Below are 16,596 nucleotides of genomic sequence, written 5' to 3'. Positions count from 1 at the left end.
GATCAAACCTCATTACTTCTTGGGGCCTAGTGTGGTGGTATATCTGGCCGATCATCTGCCTTTAGCGATGGCATCCCATATGGGTGCAGGTTCATCTACCAGCTGCTCTAGTCCTGATCCAGTTCCCTGCTTATGACCTGGGAAAGCAGGGGAGGATGGCTTAAGTCCTTGGGCCCCTACATCCACGTGGGAAATTTGGAAAAAGCTCCTGATTCCTAATCAGCTCAACTCTGGTCATCGTGGCTATTTGGGGAGTGAATCAGTGAATGAAAGATCCTCTCTTTGTCTCTCCTCTTCAAATAAAAACCTCTGAGAAACTTAATGTAACTTTTTAAAGGATTTATTATTATTTGAAAGGAATAAAGAACTTCAGTCTCCTAATTCACTCCCCAAATGGCTGCTATGGCCAAAGCTGGACCTAATCCAAAAACAGCAGCCAGAAGATTCTTCCAGGTCCCCCACATGGGTGCAGAGGCCCAAGCACTTGGATCATCTTCAGCTGCTTTCCCAGGCGCACTAGCAGGAAACTGGATTGGAAGTGGAGCAGCCAGGACTTAACTGATGCACTTATGCAATGCTGGTGTCACAGGTAGAGGCTTAATGTGCTGTGTCACAACACTGACCCAGAGAGCAAACTTCTAACTCATGTCTTTCTCATCAGCTCCTGTCATGGAAATTATATATAAATAAATGTTTTATGAAAATAAGGAGGCATCCATTATTTAGTTACTTTGCTCAGAGAAACATACTCTGAAATAGATTTAATCATGATGTTTAAGTAACTGGACCGTAGGCAAAAGGAAAAAGAATGTCCATTGGCCAAATCTCAAAAACTAATCAAAAGAGGGTATAGTAAGTGTGATTATAAAGCTTCGAAAAAAACACAAAAGAGAAATTCTTAAGAATCGAAGGCCCAGAGATGAGACTTGATGTGAAAAACACAGTTCTGGGAGAAAAAAAAATCTTAAGTTGAACTTCATCAAAATTAAGAGCACTAGTAGTGGGGGAAGGAAACAAACTTCTTAAGGACCAAAAATACATGGAAATAGACAACAGATGTCAGGGGTTGAGAAAGTGGGGGGAGAAACAGAAGAGGGTATGGTAAAGGTAAATACTGAATCCTCATCAATATTCCCATTGCGATACTGCACTATAGTTCTTCAAGAAGTTACCACCAGCATCAAAGCATGCACATATTTTGAGACAATCCACAATTATCTCTAAATAGTTTATACAACCATGTTGCATGACCTTTTTACCTTCTGTTTCAAGTCAGTGGTTTCCCATTATGTTTAAATTTTCCATAAGTGTCCAAACTAGACATATACTTGCCTGCTGCTGTTGTTGGAGACTATGCTCCCCCCCCCCCCCCCCGTATATCTCCTATTTCTCCTTTAGATTGCAGATAAGGCCCAAGTCCTTGGAGCAAACTTCCCAAACGACTTCGATGGAGTCAAATTTCATTGCTGCTTGATCAAGGTGTTACTGTTACGTCCAGATCTCAAAGTTCCCAAAGACTACTAGGAGACTGAGTCCAGTGCAAGCACACAAGGGCAGTTTATTTAAGCTCAAGCCTGGGCACCAGTTGTCACCGACACAGTGGTTCAGGATTGTGAGCCCTGAGGCCGAACAGCACAGTGTTATTACAGCTCATATAGTCCAAGGGGAATTGCAGGTATTCACTTGTGATTGGTTGACATTTAAAAAAATACAAGTTGGCATTCACTCATTGGTGGGTCTGAAGCAAGTGGACCTTATCTCAGGCAGGGGAACTTGGGGAATTTCCTGTTGTTTTCTTATAGGCTATCATCTGCTGACCGGTTATTTGCGATGTTTTACAAATGAAACTTCAACTGACAAAATGGTGCCCCCATCCAAGACTGCAAGACTTATGCCAAGATTCTTCATTCTCCCCTTTTCTTGTGACTAGGGGATCCAGTCATGGCTCCCTCTTGTAGGGGGCAATATTGGGATATTCATACCATCAGTTGTACTCTGTTCTCTGATGAAGGAGACTAATCTATTGAGAATACAGGGGCCAAAAGTAAGCAACAATACCAAGATGAACAAGAGACTAATAGAGTGGAAATCAGGATAGTTAACCAGGGGGAAGTATTAAACCAGATACAAACCATCCTTCTGATGGTTCTCGCTTTCTCTTAGCGAGGCCTTTTCAAACTTTGGCCATAGATTCTTTTACTACTCCTGAGTGATCTATATAAAAACAGCATTCTTCACCGAGTGCTGCATACGATCCTCTTTGTTGAAGATAAAGATCTAATCCTCTGTGGTTCTGAAGGACAACTTCTGCTAAGGATGTTAAGGATTCCTGTAGGTGAGATGTTGAGGTTTCTCATCTTTCTATGTCCACAGCAATGGCCTGTTGTAACCCATGACACGTTTGGTTCTGAAGGATCAAAGATGACTCTCCAGTTTCTGCCCCAGTCAAGCCTAATCCTAGGAGAACTGCAAATGTGATGGCTGTGAGGGGCTCTCTTGCTACTTATCATTTAGCTATCTAGTCTCTGAGAAATTTGTTGGTCTGGGTGATAATATATCCTAGGGACTTACTGATTATACTACTACACAGTATTCCTTGTTCTTGGCCAGGACTTGGCCACGAACACATGGGGAAAGCCCAGAGGAGCAGGCCCACTACCCATTTTCAGGGGGAATCAAGTAGTTAAAAGCAAAAATAATGGCACCTGGGGGGAATCCCCAGCGCCTATAAAACTGTACTACATAATACAATGTAAGCAACAATAAAAAAAAAAAAAAAAGAAAGAAAGAATGGCACCTGTTTCGTTACAAAGCTGGCCATGGGGTTGGGACAATTGACCTAGGCATAATTCTTGTCCGGCCACAGATTTTAAGGTAAGTTTAACATTGTTTTTCTGTTGTCAGCTGTAGGCACTACTATCAGAAGAACTGTTATATTTCTCTTGTGTTGCTATTCTCTCATAATGGGGGGGAGGGGTCTAACATCATAGCACAACCAGCATGACTGTGTCAAGTTTGGATGGGAAGCATTAAGAACCGCCCAGGTACTCCGCATGAGTTCTCACAGAAAGTTTTGGGGGGCATTGCCAGATGGCATGGGCTTGGAAATTGGAGTCATGTCAGTAACTCCATCTGGCCTTGAGGAGTTGGAGAGTGTGTTAAAATCTAGGCCAGGTGCTATTGTCTGGTTTAGGCCCAAGGCTGAAGTAGGGGTGGCCAATACTGGGAATCTCTGGATGGTGAATAGTCCGCCTTGGTCGGGCCCCTCTTCATAGTATCTGAGGCCCCATACTTTTCCTACAGTCCACTTAGGATCCTTTGGGTCAGTGATGTTTATGTTGATTTGTTCACAGAAACTTCCCCCAGCTTCCGCAACTATTCCTCTATATGGGCGGCAGTTAGGGGGCCACCAATCGACTTTCACATCTTTGTCTTTGGCCTGTGGGTCTAGTTCCCATGAACTGGCCACTGTCTCACATCCCCAGTATGCACAGTAATAATGATTGGTATAATTACAATCACTGGGTCCCTCAGCAGGACACATATAAAACCCGATGGAATTGAGGCAAGGTTCGCGAGGTACAAGCTTACACAAGGTGGTTACAAAATGAGGAGTATCACTTTCCAGTGATCCCACAAATTCTCCTACTTTAGTCCAATCTTCCCACCGGACCAATTCCCACCTGTAAGTCTGATGAAGGTTCAGTGGCTCAGGGGACCCCAAACCCCTGCAAGCAGAAATCATAACAAATGTGAGGCATATGATTAGATGCACTGAAATCTTAGTTTGAGGGGGCTGTTGTCCTTGACGGCCTTCCATTCTGGCAGTTAGTCTTCTTGTGCAGGGAAGGGATCTGCGGGATGGACGTGTGTATTGTGGACCCACATAGCAATTTCGTCGACTTTGAGAGCGGTGGAGGTGGTCAGGATGACAACAAAAGGCCCTTTCCAACAAGGTTCAAGGTTTTTGTGTCTGTGGCGGCAGGCGAACACCCAACGGTCAATAGCCGTGAGGCTCGGGGGGTGGTCCAGTCTCATAAAAAGTCTTCAGTCTCTGCTAGACATGGGCCCACTGTAGAGCTTGGAGAGAGCAGAGGAAATTATGATCATCAAATCTAGTTATTACATCCACTCATAAATTGGGGATCATGGGGATGGTCTTCCAAACATAATTTCAAAGGGGGTTAATCCTAATATATAGGGTGAATTGTGTACCCTAGAAAGGGCATAGGGAAGGAGGGACACCCAGTTACCGCCAGTCTCTATGGTTAATTTCATTAGGGTCTCTTTTAGAGTACTATTCTTTCTTTCTACCTGTCCTGAGCTCTGGAGTCTAAATGCACAATGTAATTTCCAGTTTATCCCAAGAACAGATGTTAAGGATTGAATTACCTTGGATACAAATGCAGGCCCATTATCCGATCCTATCAGTACAGGAAATCCATACCTTGGCAAGATGTCTTCCAATAATTTCTTAGCCACAAGCTGGGCTGTCTCATGTGTAGTGGGGTAGGCCTCCACCCATCCTGAGAAAGTATCTACAAAAACTATTAAATATTTATATCCATATTTGCCAGGCTTGACCTCAGAAGTCTACCTCCCAATATGTCCCTGGCTTATCTAATTGCAGTCTGGATTGGCTGGGCTCTTAAAAGCATTGGTCAGCTGGCAGGCCTTGGAATTGGCAACAATTTATTCAATTTTTGAGCATGCATCCCTGATTTTAATTTGGGCATGTCTCATCAAATCTTGAATTTTTTGGGTGCCCATGTGAGTGGTGTTATGCATTTTATGAGGAATTGCACTGCCCAATTTCTCTGGAAGAATAATCTTACAGTCCAAAGATCGATACCAATCATTTATGCATTGGACCGTGGGTAGGTTTTCTATCCAATCTATACCTTCCTGGGTACACTTAGGTTTCTCAGGCAAGCAAGTGCTCCCAGAATCTGGTAGACTGAAGACCTTGGTAATTGTTAACAGGTTTTGATGTCTAGGGCGCCAATATTATCTTTACAGAGTCTAGGCCGTGTTGAAATATGTCCATTAATGACATCTGGTTATAGTTTCTGTAGGAGCTGCTGACAATGGCAAATGGGTATCTAGGTCAATCAATTCCAGCACAGACTTTGGAGGATCAGGGTGTCCCGTTCGGGGGGCGAATAAGATCAGCTTGTACAGTAAACAAATCAAATGTGCCTTCGGTGGCCAGCCTACATTAAACGTCAAATTATGTGCCCTGGCCTTTACTTTCAGTCAATATCTGTCCCATATCGTCGTCAGGCAAGCACACACACTCAAAAACAAACACCAATTTTTCAAGAGAAAAACCAAAATGAAGAAAGGATCCTATTTCAGATCTTCTAATTCTCTCCAATACTCAGAGAGGACCCTATTTCAGGCCTTTAACTTCCCTTGTCAAAGAAGTGGAACCAGGACGGTTCCTGGGTGACTGATAGACCCTTAGGCAAAAACAAAAGGAAAGACTCACCACTGCTGCCCTTAGGGTTGGAGGTCCTGGAGACCTTGGGGATTCCAGACGAGCCCGTTAGATTCGCTGACCACCAGGGAAAGAATAACTCGGCCGAATTCGTAAAAGGAAGTTAGATGGCCTTTATTCCAAGGAACCGCGGTCACGGGCTTCCCTTCCCCGCGTAGCAGGAACGCGAGGGAGACGGCTACAGAGGAACAAGAGCCAGGGAGACACGTGCAGCACTTTTTCAACTCCCCTTGACACGGAAGCCGAGACGGGGGTCGCCTCGACCTCTATTTGGTGCGGGTGGGTTCGTGTCCCTCTTGGGTGCAACGGTGGTTTCACAGCACAAGCGGCCCGCCAGAATTCCGCCGTCAGTTCCGGGTTGGAAGCAAACTCCGCCCTCCTCCGGTTACCGTGGTAACCAGCATCCGCAAACGTTATGCCCAGATCTCAAAGTTCCCCAGACCAGCAGAGGAGGCCGAGTCCGATGCAAGCGCACGAGGGCAGTTTATTCAGGCGCGAGCCTGGGCCCCAGTCGTCCCCGACGAAGCGATCGGTTCAGGATTGTGAGCCCCGAGGCAGAACGGCGCAGGGTTTTTATTAATCGAAACTAATTCACGTAACTGACAAAATGGCGCCCCATCCAAGATGGAGGGACTTAACTAAGGTTCTTCATTACTAGTCTACAGAAGACGAACAGCTTGGTCTCACTGTGGGGAGAGCTTCTGGAACCACGCTCAATACCGACAGTAATTACAAACCAAAAGCTAGAAGGCGGAACGAAGACCACCCCCTTGCCAGACTTTCCGGGGGAACTCGGCGCGCCGGCGTCGCGCGTCCGAGGACGTCACTTCCGCCCGGAAGACTCACCCTGGAAACAACTCCTGTCACTTGAGCATCTCCGTGGCCAGCATGGCCCTGCCGCCCTTCTTCGCCCCGGGCCGCCCGGGCCCGCCTCCTCCGCAGCAGCCGCCTCCTGCGCCGTTCGGCTGCCCGCCACCGCCGCTGCCTTCCCCGGCTTTCCCGCCGCCTCTGCCCCAGCGGCCCGGCCCTTTTCCGGGAGCCTCTGCCCCTTTCCTCCAGCCTCCCCTGGCTTTGCAGCCCCGGGGTCCCGGGGACATCTCCCGCAGTGGCGGCGGCGGCAGCAGCAGCGGTGGCAGTGGTGCCTTCTACCCGGTGCCACCGCCGCCGCTCCCGCCGCCGCCGTCCCAGTGCCGGCCCTTCGCGGGCACCGAGGCCAGCGAGCGGCCGGGGCCACCGCCAGCAGGTCCGGGGCCGCCCTGGAGCCTGCGCTGGCCCGAGGCGCCGCCGCCGCCCGACGTGCTCGGGGACGTGGTGCTGCAGCGTCTGCGCGACCGGCAGTGGCTCGAGGCGGTGTTCGGGACCCCGCGGCGGACCAGCTGCCCGCTGCCCCAACGCTCGGCCCCCGGCCCCAGCCTCGGCGAAGTGCGCGGGAGGTTGCGCGGGGCTCTGCGCCTGGTGCGGCGGCTGCGGGAGCTGGGGCAAGCCCTGCGCGAGGCCGAAGCCGACGGCGCAGCCTGGGCCCTGCTGCACGTCCAGGCCGCGCCCCTGCGCGCCCAGCTAACCGAGCAGCTGCAACCGCTGACCCAGCCCGCCTACGTGGGTGAGGCGCTGCGGAGGCTGGAGAGGGTGAGGCGCCGCCGGCTGCGGCTTCGCGAGAAGACCCGGGAGCGCGAGGCCGAGCGGGAGGCCGAGGCCGCCCGAGCAGCGGAACGCGAGCAGGAGATTGATCGCTGGAGAGTCAAGTGCGTGCAGGAGGTGGAAGAGAAGAAGCGGGTGAGAGAGCTGCAGACACGCGCGGGGTTAACTGGGTGGTGAAACCTGAAGCAGCCTGAGGCTCAAAAGTTGCTGTTTTTCTTCGGCCTAAACCCTCATTCTTGAACCGTAAAGTAAAAGATAGTCCTCCCGCCTCATTCCACCTTATACATCTGTGTCCCTGATGTGTAGTACATAAAATTTACATAGTCCTGTGAACACAAGGTATGTGATGACACCGTGGTATCTCACCTGTCCCAAGCTCCAACTTCTCCACACTTGCTAGCGTTCAAGACCATGGGTCCGGGACTGTCCCTCGATGACTTACAGGACAAATAAAATACAGAGAACTTGGGGCTTTACCGCAAGGCACATCCCGTCCTCATGGACCGCTGGGTCACTAATGACTTCCCCAAGTTTACAACTGGTAAATGGTATGTCACCAGGTTCACTGTGAGCATGTGTTTGTATGTTAGAAGACACCAGATCTTGACTCTCACAGCCCTGAGGGATAGGGGGAATTAACCCAGTTTTACAGGTAGGAATCCGAGGCAGAGAGAGGTTCACTTGTCAGCGGTCATGCAACGGGGTTATGACCATTTCTACCCCAGATCCGAGCCCAGGTGGCCTGATTACCAAGTCTGTTGCTCTGAAGACCTTAAACTGGAAATCAGTCAAATAGTTGCTTAGCATATTTCACAACCTTCAAGTGCCTTTGGGGTTCCCAGCTCCCATGCCTCCAGTCTTCACCTTCCGTGGGGTGAGCTCACTGTGAAATGCACCATGGGCAGTGACTGTTCGGCAGGCAGTGAAGGAGGGTCTGTGCTATGCCAGCTGCAGGACAGATGTCAATGTGAATAGGAATGGGACAGAACCCCCTTGAGGGAACATGTCAGTACAGCATGGTGAGGGATGCTGCAGGAGCCCAGGGTGTTTATTGCTTAGGGGAGGCTTTCTAGATAAGGTAATGAAATCTGAGATGATCCTGGAATGGAAGGTCAGAGCCAGATGAAAGCAACAGGTGCAGCTGCAGGCAAGGAGCAAAGTAGCCTGGTTGGAGTTGGCAGTGATTTGCTCAACAGGGCACTTGTTGACTGCAGGCAAGCACTAGGCCATTGTGTCCTTCCAGCTGTCCACTGTATATCAGAGCCTGAGGAATGGCTCAGGGAACTGGGGTGGTTTAACTCGCAGGGGAACCAATTTGGGAAGAATAGAATAGTGGTCTTTAGATGTTTGCAGTGGTGGTCGGGGTACGCTGTAGAGGGAAGTTGGATCAGGCCTAGGAAATGGTTCAGCAGTCTTGAGCCCGGGGACTGCGGGATCATGCCACATCTTACCTACTGGGATGTTCCTGGCCCTGGGTCTCATGGCACCATTCCTCCCACAGGAGCAGGAACTCAAAGCTGCTGCTGATGGCGTCTTATCTGAAGTGAGGAAGAAACAAGCAGACACCAAGAGGATGGTGGATATTCTCCGGGCTTTGGAAAAGCTGAGGAAACTGAGGAAGGAGGCCGCAGCCAGGAAAGGTAACCAGGACTTTGCTTTTTTTTTTTTTTTTTTTAACACTTCTGGCTTCTCACCCAAAATAGTTTTTGGAAGAGTCACTAGGCTTGTTAGCTATAGCTTCAGAACCTTGGGAGCAGAAAGCCTCACAGGCTCTTGAACGTGGGAATCCCATGACTCAGTCTTCCTACCCCAGGTATTGCTGGCTACACTTTTCAGAATGGGCTTGTCATGGCTGGGACGTGTCTGCCAAGATGAAAGCTGTCCTGCCCTTATTTGGTGCCCCAAAAGGTGTGTCTTTTGCCTCTGGAGGGAGTGCCAAGCAATCCAAGTACCTTCAGCAAAGGTTGTCCTAGGAATGCCGTCGGTGCCTTCCATTTGTGTGTCTGGATATGTGTTCTTACTGGCCCATTTGTCTACAAAGGCGTTGACCCCGTCTTCACCATTTGAAGATCTCCCTGTGCTTCAAAACCGAACACTGATGCGATAAGTACTGATGTGCCTGCCTTGACCGGGCTGCAGTGACCCCTGACTTCATGTGCACTTGGATTGGACCGGGCTGCCTTACTTAGTAGTTTGTAGGCCAGGGATATTTCAAAGTATACAGATTAGTAGGGACTGTTGTTGCAGATGGTTTCCTTTGTTAAAATGTGAGGGTACCTCAAAATGATAGTGGAAGAAAGGAATTAAGATAAGTTGTATTTTTTTTTAAGATTTATTTTTATCACAAAGATATACAGAGAGGAGGAGAGACAGAGGGGAAGATCTTCCATCTTATGGTGGCCGCAACAGCTGGAGCTGAGCCAATCCGAAGCCAGGAGCTTCTTCCGGATCTCCCATATGTATGCAGGGTCCCAAGGCTTTGGGCCGTTATCAACTGCTTTCCCAGGTCACAAGCAGGGAGCTGGATGGGAAGCAGGGCCACAGGGATTAGAACCGGCACCCATATGGGATCCCGGCGCATTCAAGATAAGGACTTTAACCACTATGCTATAGTGTTGGGCCCAAGGTAAGTTTTATTTTATGCAGAAATTGAGATCAATACCTATTTTTAAATAATCATTCTCGTGAACATTTTGAAACCTCTTGTATATGTGAGTTTTTCAATTTTTTGTAGCAAAATTAACTTTCCAAGCTCTTTATTTATTTTCATTTTTGTTTGAGAGGCACAGGGGGAGAATGAGAAAGAATCATGTGGAAAGAGTTCTTCCATGGCTGGCTCAGTCTTCAAATGCCTGTGACCCACGGGGCTAAGCCAGACTGAAGTCAGAAGGCAGGAACTCAGTCCTGGTCGCCCACCTCGATTTCAGGGTCTCAAGTTACTTCAACAGTCATCTGCTGCCCCCTTGGTTGCACATTAGCAGGAAGCTGAATCAGAAGCAAAGTAGCCAGGACTTGAACCAGGCACCCAGTACAGAATGTGGGCTTCCCAAGCAGCAATTTAATCACTGTGTTACGTACCTTCCCTCACAATAAACTGTGAAATTCATTTAGTGTAGGCATTTTGAAGTACCCTCATAGGAACAAAAACCACAGCTTCCTTAGACCCCAAGTAGGTTGTGTTGGGGTGGGACCCCTGTGCATCCAATGTGACTTGCTCACCGTCTAAGCGGTATGACAGCTTTCAGAGTGGTCAGTTCCCCTCTGGCTCTCGGAGTTAGATGATTCCTTTGTCTCCAGGAGACTTGGGGGTCAGAGGAAAGATAGCATCTGCCGTGTCACCCAACCATTTCTCTTCTTTGCTAGAAAGCAAAGCCTACAAGCTGCTGTTGAATATCTCCCTGCCCCAGATCTCCCATGAGGCGGGGACTCGGTAAACTCTAACCAAGCGAATTAACCAACAAAGTTTTTCAATATCTGCCTTTCTCACTTTGGTCCAGGAAGAAAGAATTATGAGCTATCAGAAGAATAGACCTCTGGGGAGTGAACAGACTCAAATAGGAAATGATTTGCTAACCAGCACTGTGTTCTTACAGTAGAGATGGAGCACTTTTCTAGCGCCTGTCCACACGATGTGCAGACCCCCTCGAGGAAATGCTTGTAGATGAAGCTGGTCCTCTGAGCAGGGCTGCCTCACGGCCTGGGATTCTAACCTGACTTAAACATGTGGTTAATTTTAAGTTTTATTCTAACTTTTTTTTTATTGGAAATTCAGATTTACAGAGAGGAAAGACAATGATCCTCCATCTGTTGGTTCAGTCCCCAAATAGCCGCAGTGACCAGAGCTGAGCCAATCCAAAGCCAGGAGCTTATTTGAGGTCTCCCACAGGAGGGTGCAGGGTCCCAAGGTTCTGGGCCGTCCTCTACTGCTTTCCCAGGTCACAGGCAAGGAGCTGGATGGGAAGTGGAGGAGACTGGATATAAACCAACACCCATATGGGATTCTGGTGCATGCAAGGAGAGGACTTTAGCCACTAGGCTACGTAGGGCCCTACTCAAAGATCTTAAGACAGAGTTCAGTGCCAGAGCTGAGAGAGGTTGAAAACATCTAAGAGGGAAAGAGACAGGAAAAACTGTTGACTGGACAAAGGTGGATAGTATGGAAGTGAGTTGGAAGCAGTAAATAAATTTAAAAATAATAAAGGGCCAGCACTGTGGTATTGCAAGTAAAGCCACTGCCTGTGGCACTGGTTTGAGTCTTGGCTGTTCCACCAGTCCAGCCCCTTGCTAATGAACCTGGGAAAGCTGTGAAGGATGCCCAGGTGTTTGGACTCCTGCACACATGTGGGAGACCTGGAAGAAGCTCCAGGCTTCAAATCAGCACAGCTCTGGCCATTGTAGAATGAACCAGCAGATGGAAGATCTTCTTGTGTACCTCTGTCTTTCAAATAAAGAAATACATCTTTTAAATATATATTTTTAATTGTATGTAATTAAAATTAGATATATATATATATACAGATATATATATATAATGCGAATAAACAGAGTATGAGGGGCTGGTGCATCGACTCATCTGGCTAATCTTCCAGATTTACACAGAGAATGCAAGACAGTCCACTTCCCAAGTGGCTGCAGTGGCCAGAGCTTAGCTTATCTATGCCAGGAGCTTCTTCTGCTTCCCCTATTTGGGTACCTGGTCCCAAGGCAATCTCCACTAACCCCTAGGCCATAAGCCAGGAAACTAGATGGGAAGTGGAGTCACCAAGACATGATCTGGCACTTACATGGAACACCAGAACTGAAAGTAAAGGATTGGCTGGCTACACTACCATGCCAGCTCCAAAGCTTTTAACATTTAGTCTCTGACCTTTCAAGAAAAATTAAAGAAGCTATGAAATTATTGCAGAACATCATGGTGACAGCTTAAATTTCTCAGTGCATAGGATTTTAACTTGGGAAATATTATTCTGGCAACTTAGTAGATGAATTTGAACTCCACTTCTGATCCAACTCCCTGCTAATGCACCTGGGAAGGTGGCAGAACCCTGCCAACCACATGGAAGAGTAGATGGAGCTCTTGGCTTCTGGTTTCAGCCTGGACCAGCCTGACCCTGTAGCCACATGGGGAGTGAATCAGCAAATGGAAGACCTCTCTCTCTTTCTCTATATAACTCTGCTTTTCAAATAAACACATCTTTAGAATTTTTTTTTAAGTTCTGAGTAAATGGAATTAAGAGATTATAATAGTGAGCACACAACTTCGATCTACTCTAGGATTCTTAAAATTTGTTTCTTATGGAAAATTTTACACATGTGCATAGAACACCTAACTGCCTGTCATCAACTATGATGACTTTATAATGCTAAAAGTATTGCTAGTAATTCTTTAATGTCACCTAGTATCCAGTCTGTAACCATAAGTCCCCGGTTGTGGCATTAGCTGTATTGACTGCACTGATCCCGTAGTTATGTCCGGTTGACAATGATCCCAGTTGTTACTGGAGGAGAGGTTTTCCGGGATGTGAGGTTTTCAGCACTAACAGCAGGTAAACCCAAACAGCTGGTCACTCCATAGTTGGCACAGACCATGAGATCAGTTAGGTGTGCCTTTTTTCTCACCTTTTAAATGTGCTCTCAACAGATAGAATTGAGAGTTGACAGTAAAAGAACCCCATGAACAATGAAGATTAAGACTTCTCATTATCCCAATTGGAAGGTCAAAACCGGTAGAAATAGTAAAAACCAAAAGTTAAGTGGCATGATCCAGAGGGAGGAATTGGAGAAAGTAATCAGGGTACAGTCAGAGCAATTGGAGACTGAAAAAGATGAAACTGAACCTTTGAAGATAGAACTTCGAAAAATCTTCAAATTCTAAGCAAATTTATATTGTAGATTGGAATTTGAGGCTGTTCATTAGTACATGGATTTGGGGACTAGAAAAAGTTGGCATTTTAGAATGCTGTTTGAGGGGCAATGTCATGGTAGCATGGGTTAAGCTGCTGCTTGGAATGTATATACCATATTGAAGTGCCTGGTTCAGGCCCCACCTGCTCTGATGCAGCTTCCTGCTAATGTGCCTGGGACGCAACAGAGGATAATTCAGGTACTTGAGTTCCTGCCACCTAGATGGGAAACTGACTCCCAGACGAGACTCCAGCTCACAGAAGTTATTTCTGGCTCAGCCTCTGTCTCTGTGTCTTTCAAATAAATAAGAAATAAGTTTTTAAAAATAAATAGGGCCCAGTGCAATAGCCTGGTGGGTAAAGTCCTTGCCTTGCATGCACCAGGATCCCATATGGGTGCTGGTTTATATCCAGTCTGTTCCATTTCCCTTTCAACTTCCTACTTGTGGCCTGGGAAAGCAGTAGAGGACGACCCAAAGCCTCAGGAGACCTGGAAGAGGCTCCTGGCTCCTGGCTTTGGATCAGCTCAGCTGTGACCATTGTGGCCACTTGGGGACTGAACCAGTGGATTTTTGTGTCTGTCTTTCCTTCTCCCTGCCATATCTGTCTTTCCAATAAAAAATTTAAACAAGAAAGAATGTGTTTTTGTTCTTTTTGCCCAGGAGTGTGCCCGCCAGCCTCAGCAGATGAGGCTTTTGAACATCATCTTCAGCGCCTGAGAAAACTCATCAAGAAACGCTCTGAGCTCTATGAGGCTGAAGAGAGAGCCCTCAGAGTTATGCTGGAGGGAGAGCAAGAAGAAGAGAGGAAAAGAGAATTGGAAAAGAAACAAAGGAAAGAAAAAGAGAAGATTTTGCTTCAAAGACGTGAAATTGAGTCCAAGTTGTTTGGGGATCCGGGTAAGTTTCCCTTGTAGCCAGTGGAGAGAAGGAGACTAGGTTCACAGCTGTTTCATCGTTGGTGATTTCAAATTAGTGCAAAAGAAGTAGCGATAGGTGACACCTTCCGGACTTGAGCTTCTGGGCCCTGTTGTGGAATCAGAGGTACAGAAGAGATACACTGGATCACACCGTGACACTTGTAGGCCCCGTCAGCTCACCTTGAGAAGCAGACCCCAGAGGCGCCTTTTCTGATGATGATGCACTGTGCCTTTTTCCTTCCAGACGAGTTCCCGCTGGCTCACCTGCTGCAGCCTTTCCGACAATATTACCTCCAGGCTGAGCACTCCCTCCCGGCTCTCATCCGGATCAGGTCAGGGCAAGCTCCGCGGTGTCGTCCTCTGAGTTCTCAACTTGATAAAGCATTTGTGTCGGTGGGGTCCACCACTGTATCTTTTTCTTTTAGACTTTTTATTTACTTTTATTGGAAAGTCAGATATACAGAAAGAAAAGGAGAGACAGAGTGGAAGAGCTTCCATCCGATGATGTCCGATGATTCACTTCCTAAGTGGCTGCAACAGCCAGAGCTGAGCTGATCTGAAGCCAGGAGCCCGGAGCTTTTTCCGGGTCTCCCACAAGGGTGCAGGGTCCCAAGGCTTTGGGCCATCCTCAACTGCTTTTCTCGGCCACAAGCAGAGAGTTGGATGGGAGGCGGGGCCTCCTGGATTAGAATTGGTGCCCATATGGGATCCAGGCGCCTACAAGGAGAGGACTTTTACTAGGCCACCATGCCTGGCCCTACTGTGTCTTCTTGCTTATGGGTTTGTGGTTCCAATTTTCAAGAATGCCAGACCCATGTCTTTCTTTAGTCTTCATGTATCACTAGCAGTAATGCTCCTATTTTAACAGTTGAAGGACCTGAAATTCAAGTGGCAACTTGCCATTTTGTGTAGCTATTAATGCTGATTTAAAGCATGGGCTGGCTTTCCCAATTCTCTTCTGGTGCCTAACAGGAAGAAAGAGCCTGTGTTCTTGTTTGTAGAGACTGCTTAAGACCCAGGCGGGCATCGAGCTCCCAATAAGCCAAGGCCTAGAGAGCTAGGAGCCAGGTATCTTACTGAAATCTACAGCTACTGATGAGCTGGGTAAGGTCTTCAGGGTCTCACTTAGTTATGAAATGAAGGCAGTGAGCTAGAATATGGCCCTCAAACTCAGCTGTCTTTTGATAAATCGCCATGTAAGGTAAATGGATTGGCATTGCCAGGAAGCACTTTGTTGTTTTCAGACCTCCCCCAGAACATCTGCCTTGAGGCTTATGGTCTGAAAGTCACCGAACTAGGTGATCTCCGAGATCCCCTCTGAAAATCTGACAGTGTGTCATTCTCCTCCAATCAATGCCTTATTTTATGTGTGTTTCTGGTAAAGACATATAACGAATGCGTATTGTTGACTGATGAACATGGAACTTGTTAATGGCGCTACAACTCATGCCTGATTGAAACTTCCATAACAGTTTCTCCACAAGGCACATCACAGCCTTGTCCTAAGTGCTGAAAATAAGTGCAAATATGACCTTGTTGTGATCTCGGGTGGGACAGATTGCATGTTGATGACTCGGATTTGTTGCCACTGTGTGTGTATGTCTGCAGGTATCTATGAAAGAGCCTGGAGGGGTAATCTTGTGGGCACTAACACATTCCAGTGAGCAGGCAAAGCTGCAGAATCTAGCAATAGTGAGAGTCATGTTTATATTCATATTTGGTTATCCACAGTGCTAGCTAGCGGTTCTTTACATTTTTCTCCAGTTATATGAGTATAGTTAAGGAATAGTGCTCTTTTGCCTAATTCCTAGAAGCCAAGTTCTGTGACAGATTTGTGTATCAGTGATTTGAAAGCTAAGTCCCAGAAACAGAATTAATTGCTAAACACCTTGCTTGGTATGAGCCAGAAATAAACAGTTGTTGTACAATGTTCTTGTTCAGGCACGATTGGGATCAGTACTTGGTGCCGTCCGACCATCCCAAAGGCCACTCTGTTCCCCAAGGATGGGTCCTGCCCCCGCTCCCCAGCAACGACATCTGGGCAACAGCCGTTAAGCTGCCCTAGTCAAGATGCTCCAGGAGTGTGGTCCAGCCCTGGCTCATTCCAGCTCTGGATGCTTACTAAGCTTGCCATCTTCTTATGCCGTAGACTCAGCTGCAACTTCTGAATCCCACGTGGCATGGCCTTACATGAAGTTCAGTTTCCCCTCTGTGCTCTGTCCTTGCCAGAGGTGCCTCTTGAATCAGGAAATGGACATGGTTCTTCAGGAAAGGACCAGGTGAACCAAGGTCATGGCCTCAGCAGTGAGCTTGTCTCACCAAATATGCCTCTGTTTTGAGGGGCTTGGTTCAGAGGGACTTGTTAATTTACTCGAACTTCCTTGTGTGGTGTTGGGTAAGTACACTCAGTTCACTCCAGCACTGAGCCCACGTGTCTGCCAGGTGGCAGCCCTTCCACCAACCCTGAGCGTGAACAAGAGCTTGATGCAAATCCTCCCACTCCCCAGCAACCATCTCACATCTAGGAGGAAAGGTCCGACATGCTGTGACTTTGGCTTTGCTAATCACAGTGTCGCCGCAGCTCAGGAGGCTACTTGTTAGGAAGATAGCAGTGACTGCAAGGCCAGGCTGCCAGA

At 47.7% G+C, this 16,596-nt stretch overlaps 1 protein-coding gene and 1 long non-coding RNA gene across 2 annotated transcripts; one reads left to right on the top strand and one right to left on the bottom strand.

Annotated features, from left to right (window-relative positions):
- Nucleotides 1-2,982: 2,982 nt before the first annotated feature.
- LOC121168230 lies at nucleotides 2,983-6,182 on the bottom strand. The gene is made up of 2 exons (XR_005885708.1): nucleotides 5,492-6,182; nucleotides 2,983-4,080 (listed from the first exon to the last, which is right to left on the bottom strand). It is a non-coding gene; the product is annotated as an uncharacterized LOC121168230 (long non-coding RNA).
- Nucleotides 6,183-6,204: 22 nt separating this feature from the next.
- Nucleotides 6,205-16,198, top strand: LOC121168229 (programmed cell death protein 7). Its single transcript, XM_040998139.1, has 5 exons — nucleotides 6,205-7,273; nucleotides 8,640-8,778; nucleotides 13,704-13,940; nucleotides 14,205-14,292; nucleotides 15,902-16,198. The coding sequence occupies exons 1-5, from the start codon at nucleotides 6,389-6,391 to the stop codon at nucleotides 16,023-16,025; spliced, it is 1,473 nt and encodes a 490-aa protein (XP_040854073.1). The 5' UTR covers nucleotides 6,205-6,388; the 3' UTR covers nucleotides 16,026-16,198.
- Nucleotides 16,199-16,596: the final 398 nt, after the last annotated feature.

This window comes from Ochotona curzoniae, unplaced genomic scaffold, assembly GCF_017591425.1.
Source record: "Ochotona curzoniae isolate NIBS_2020 unplaced genomic scaffold, NIBS_Ocur_1.0 patch79, whole genome shotgun sequence".
Taxonomy (NCBI): Eukaryota; Metazoa; Chordata; class Mammalia; order Lagomorpha; family Ochotonidae; genus Ochotona; species Ochotona curzoniae.
Note: the sequence above shows the minus strand (reverse complement) of the source record. Positions and strands in the feature narration are given on the sequence as shown.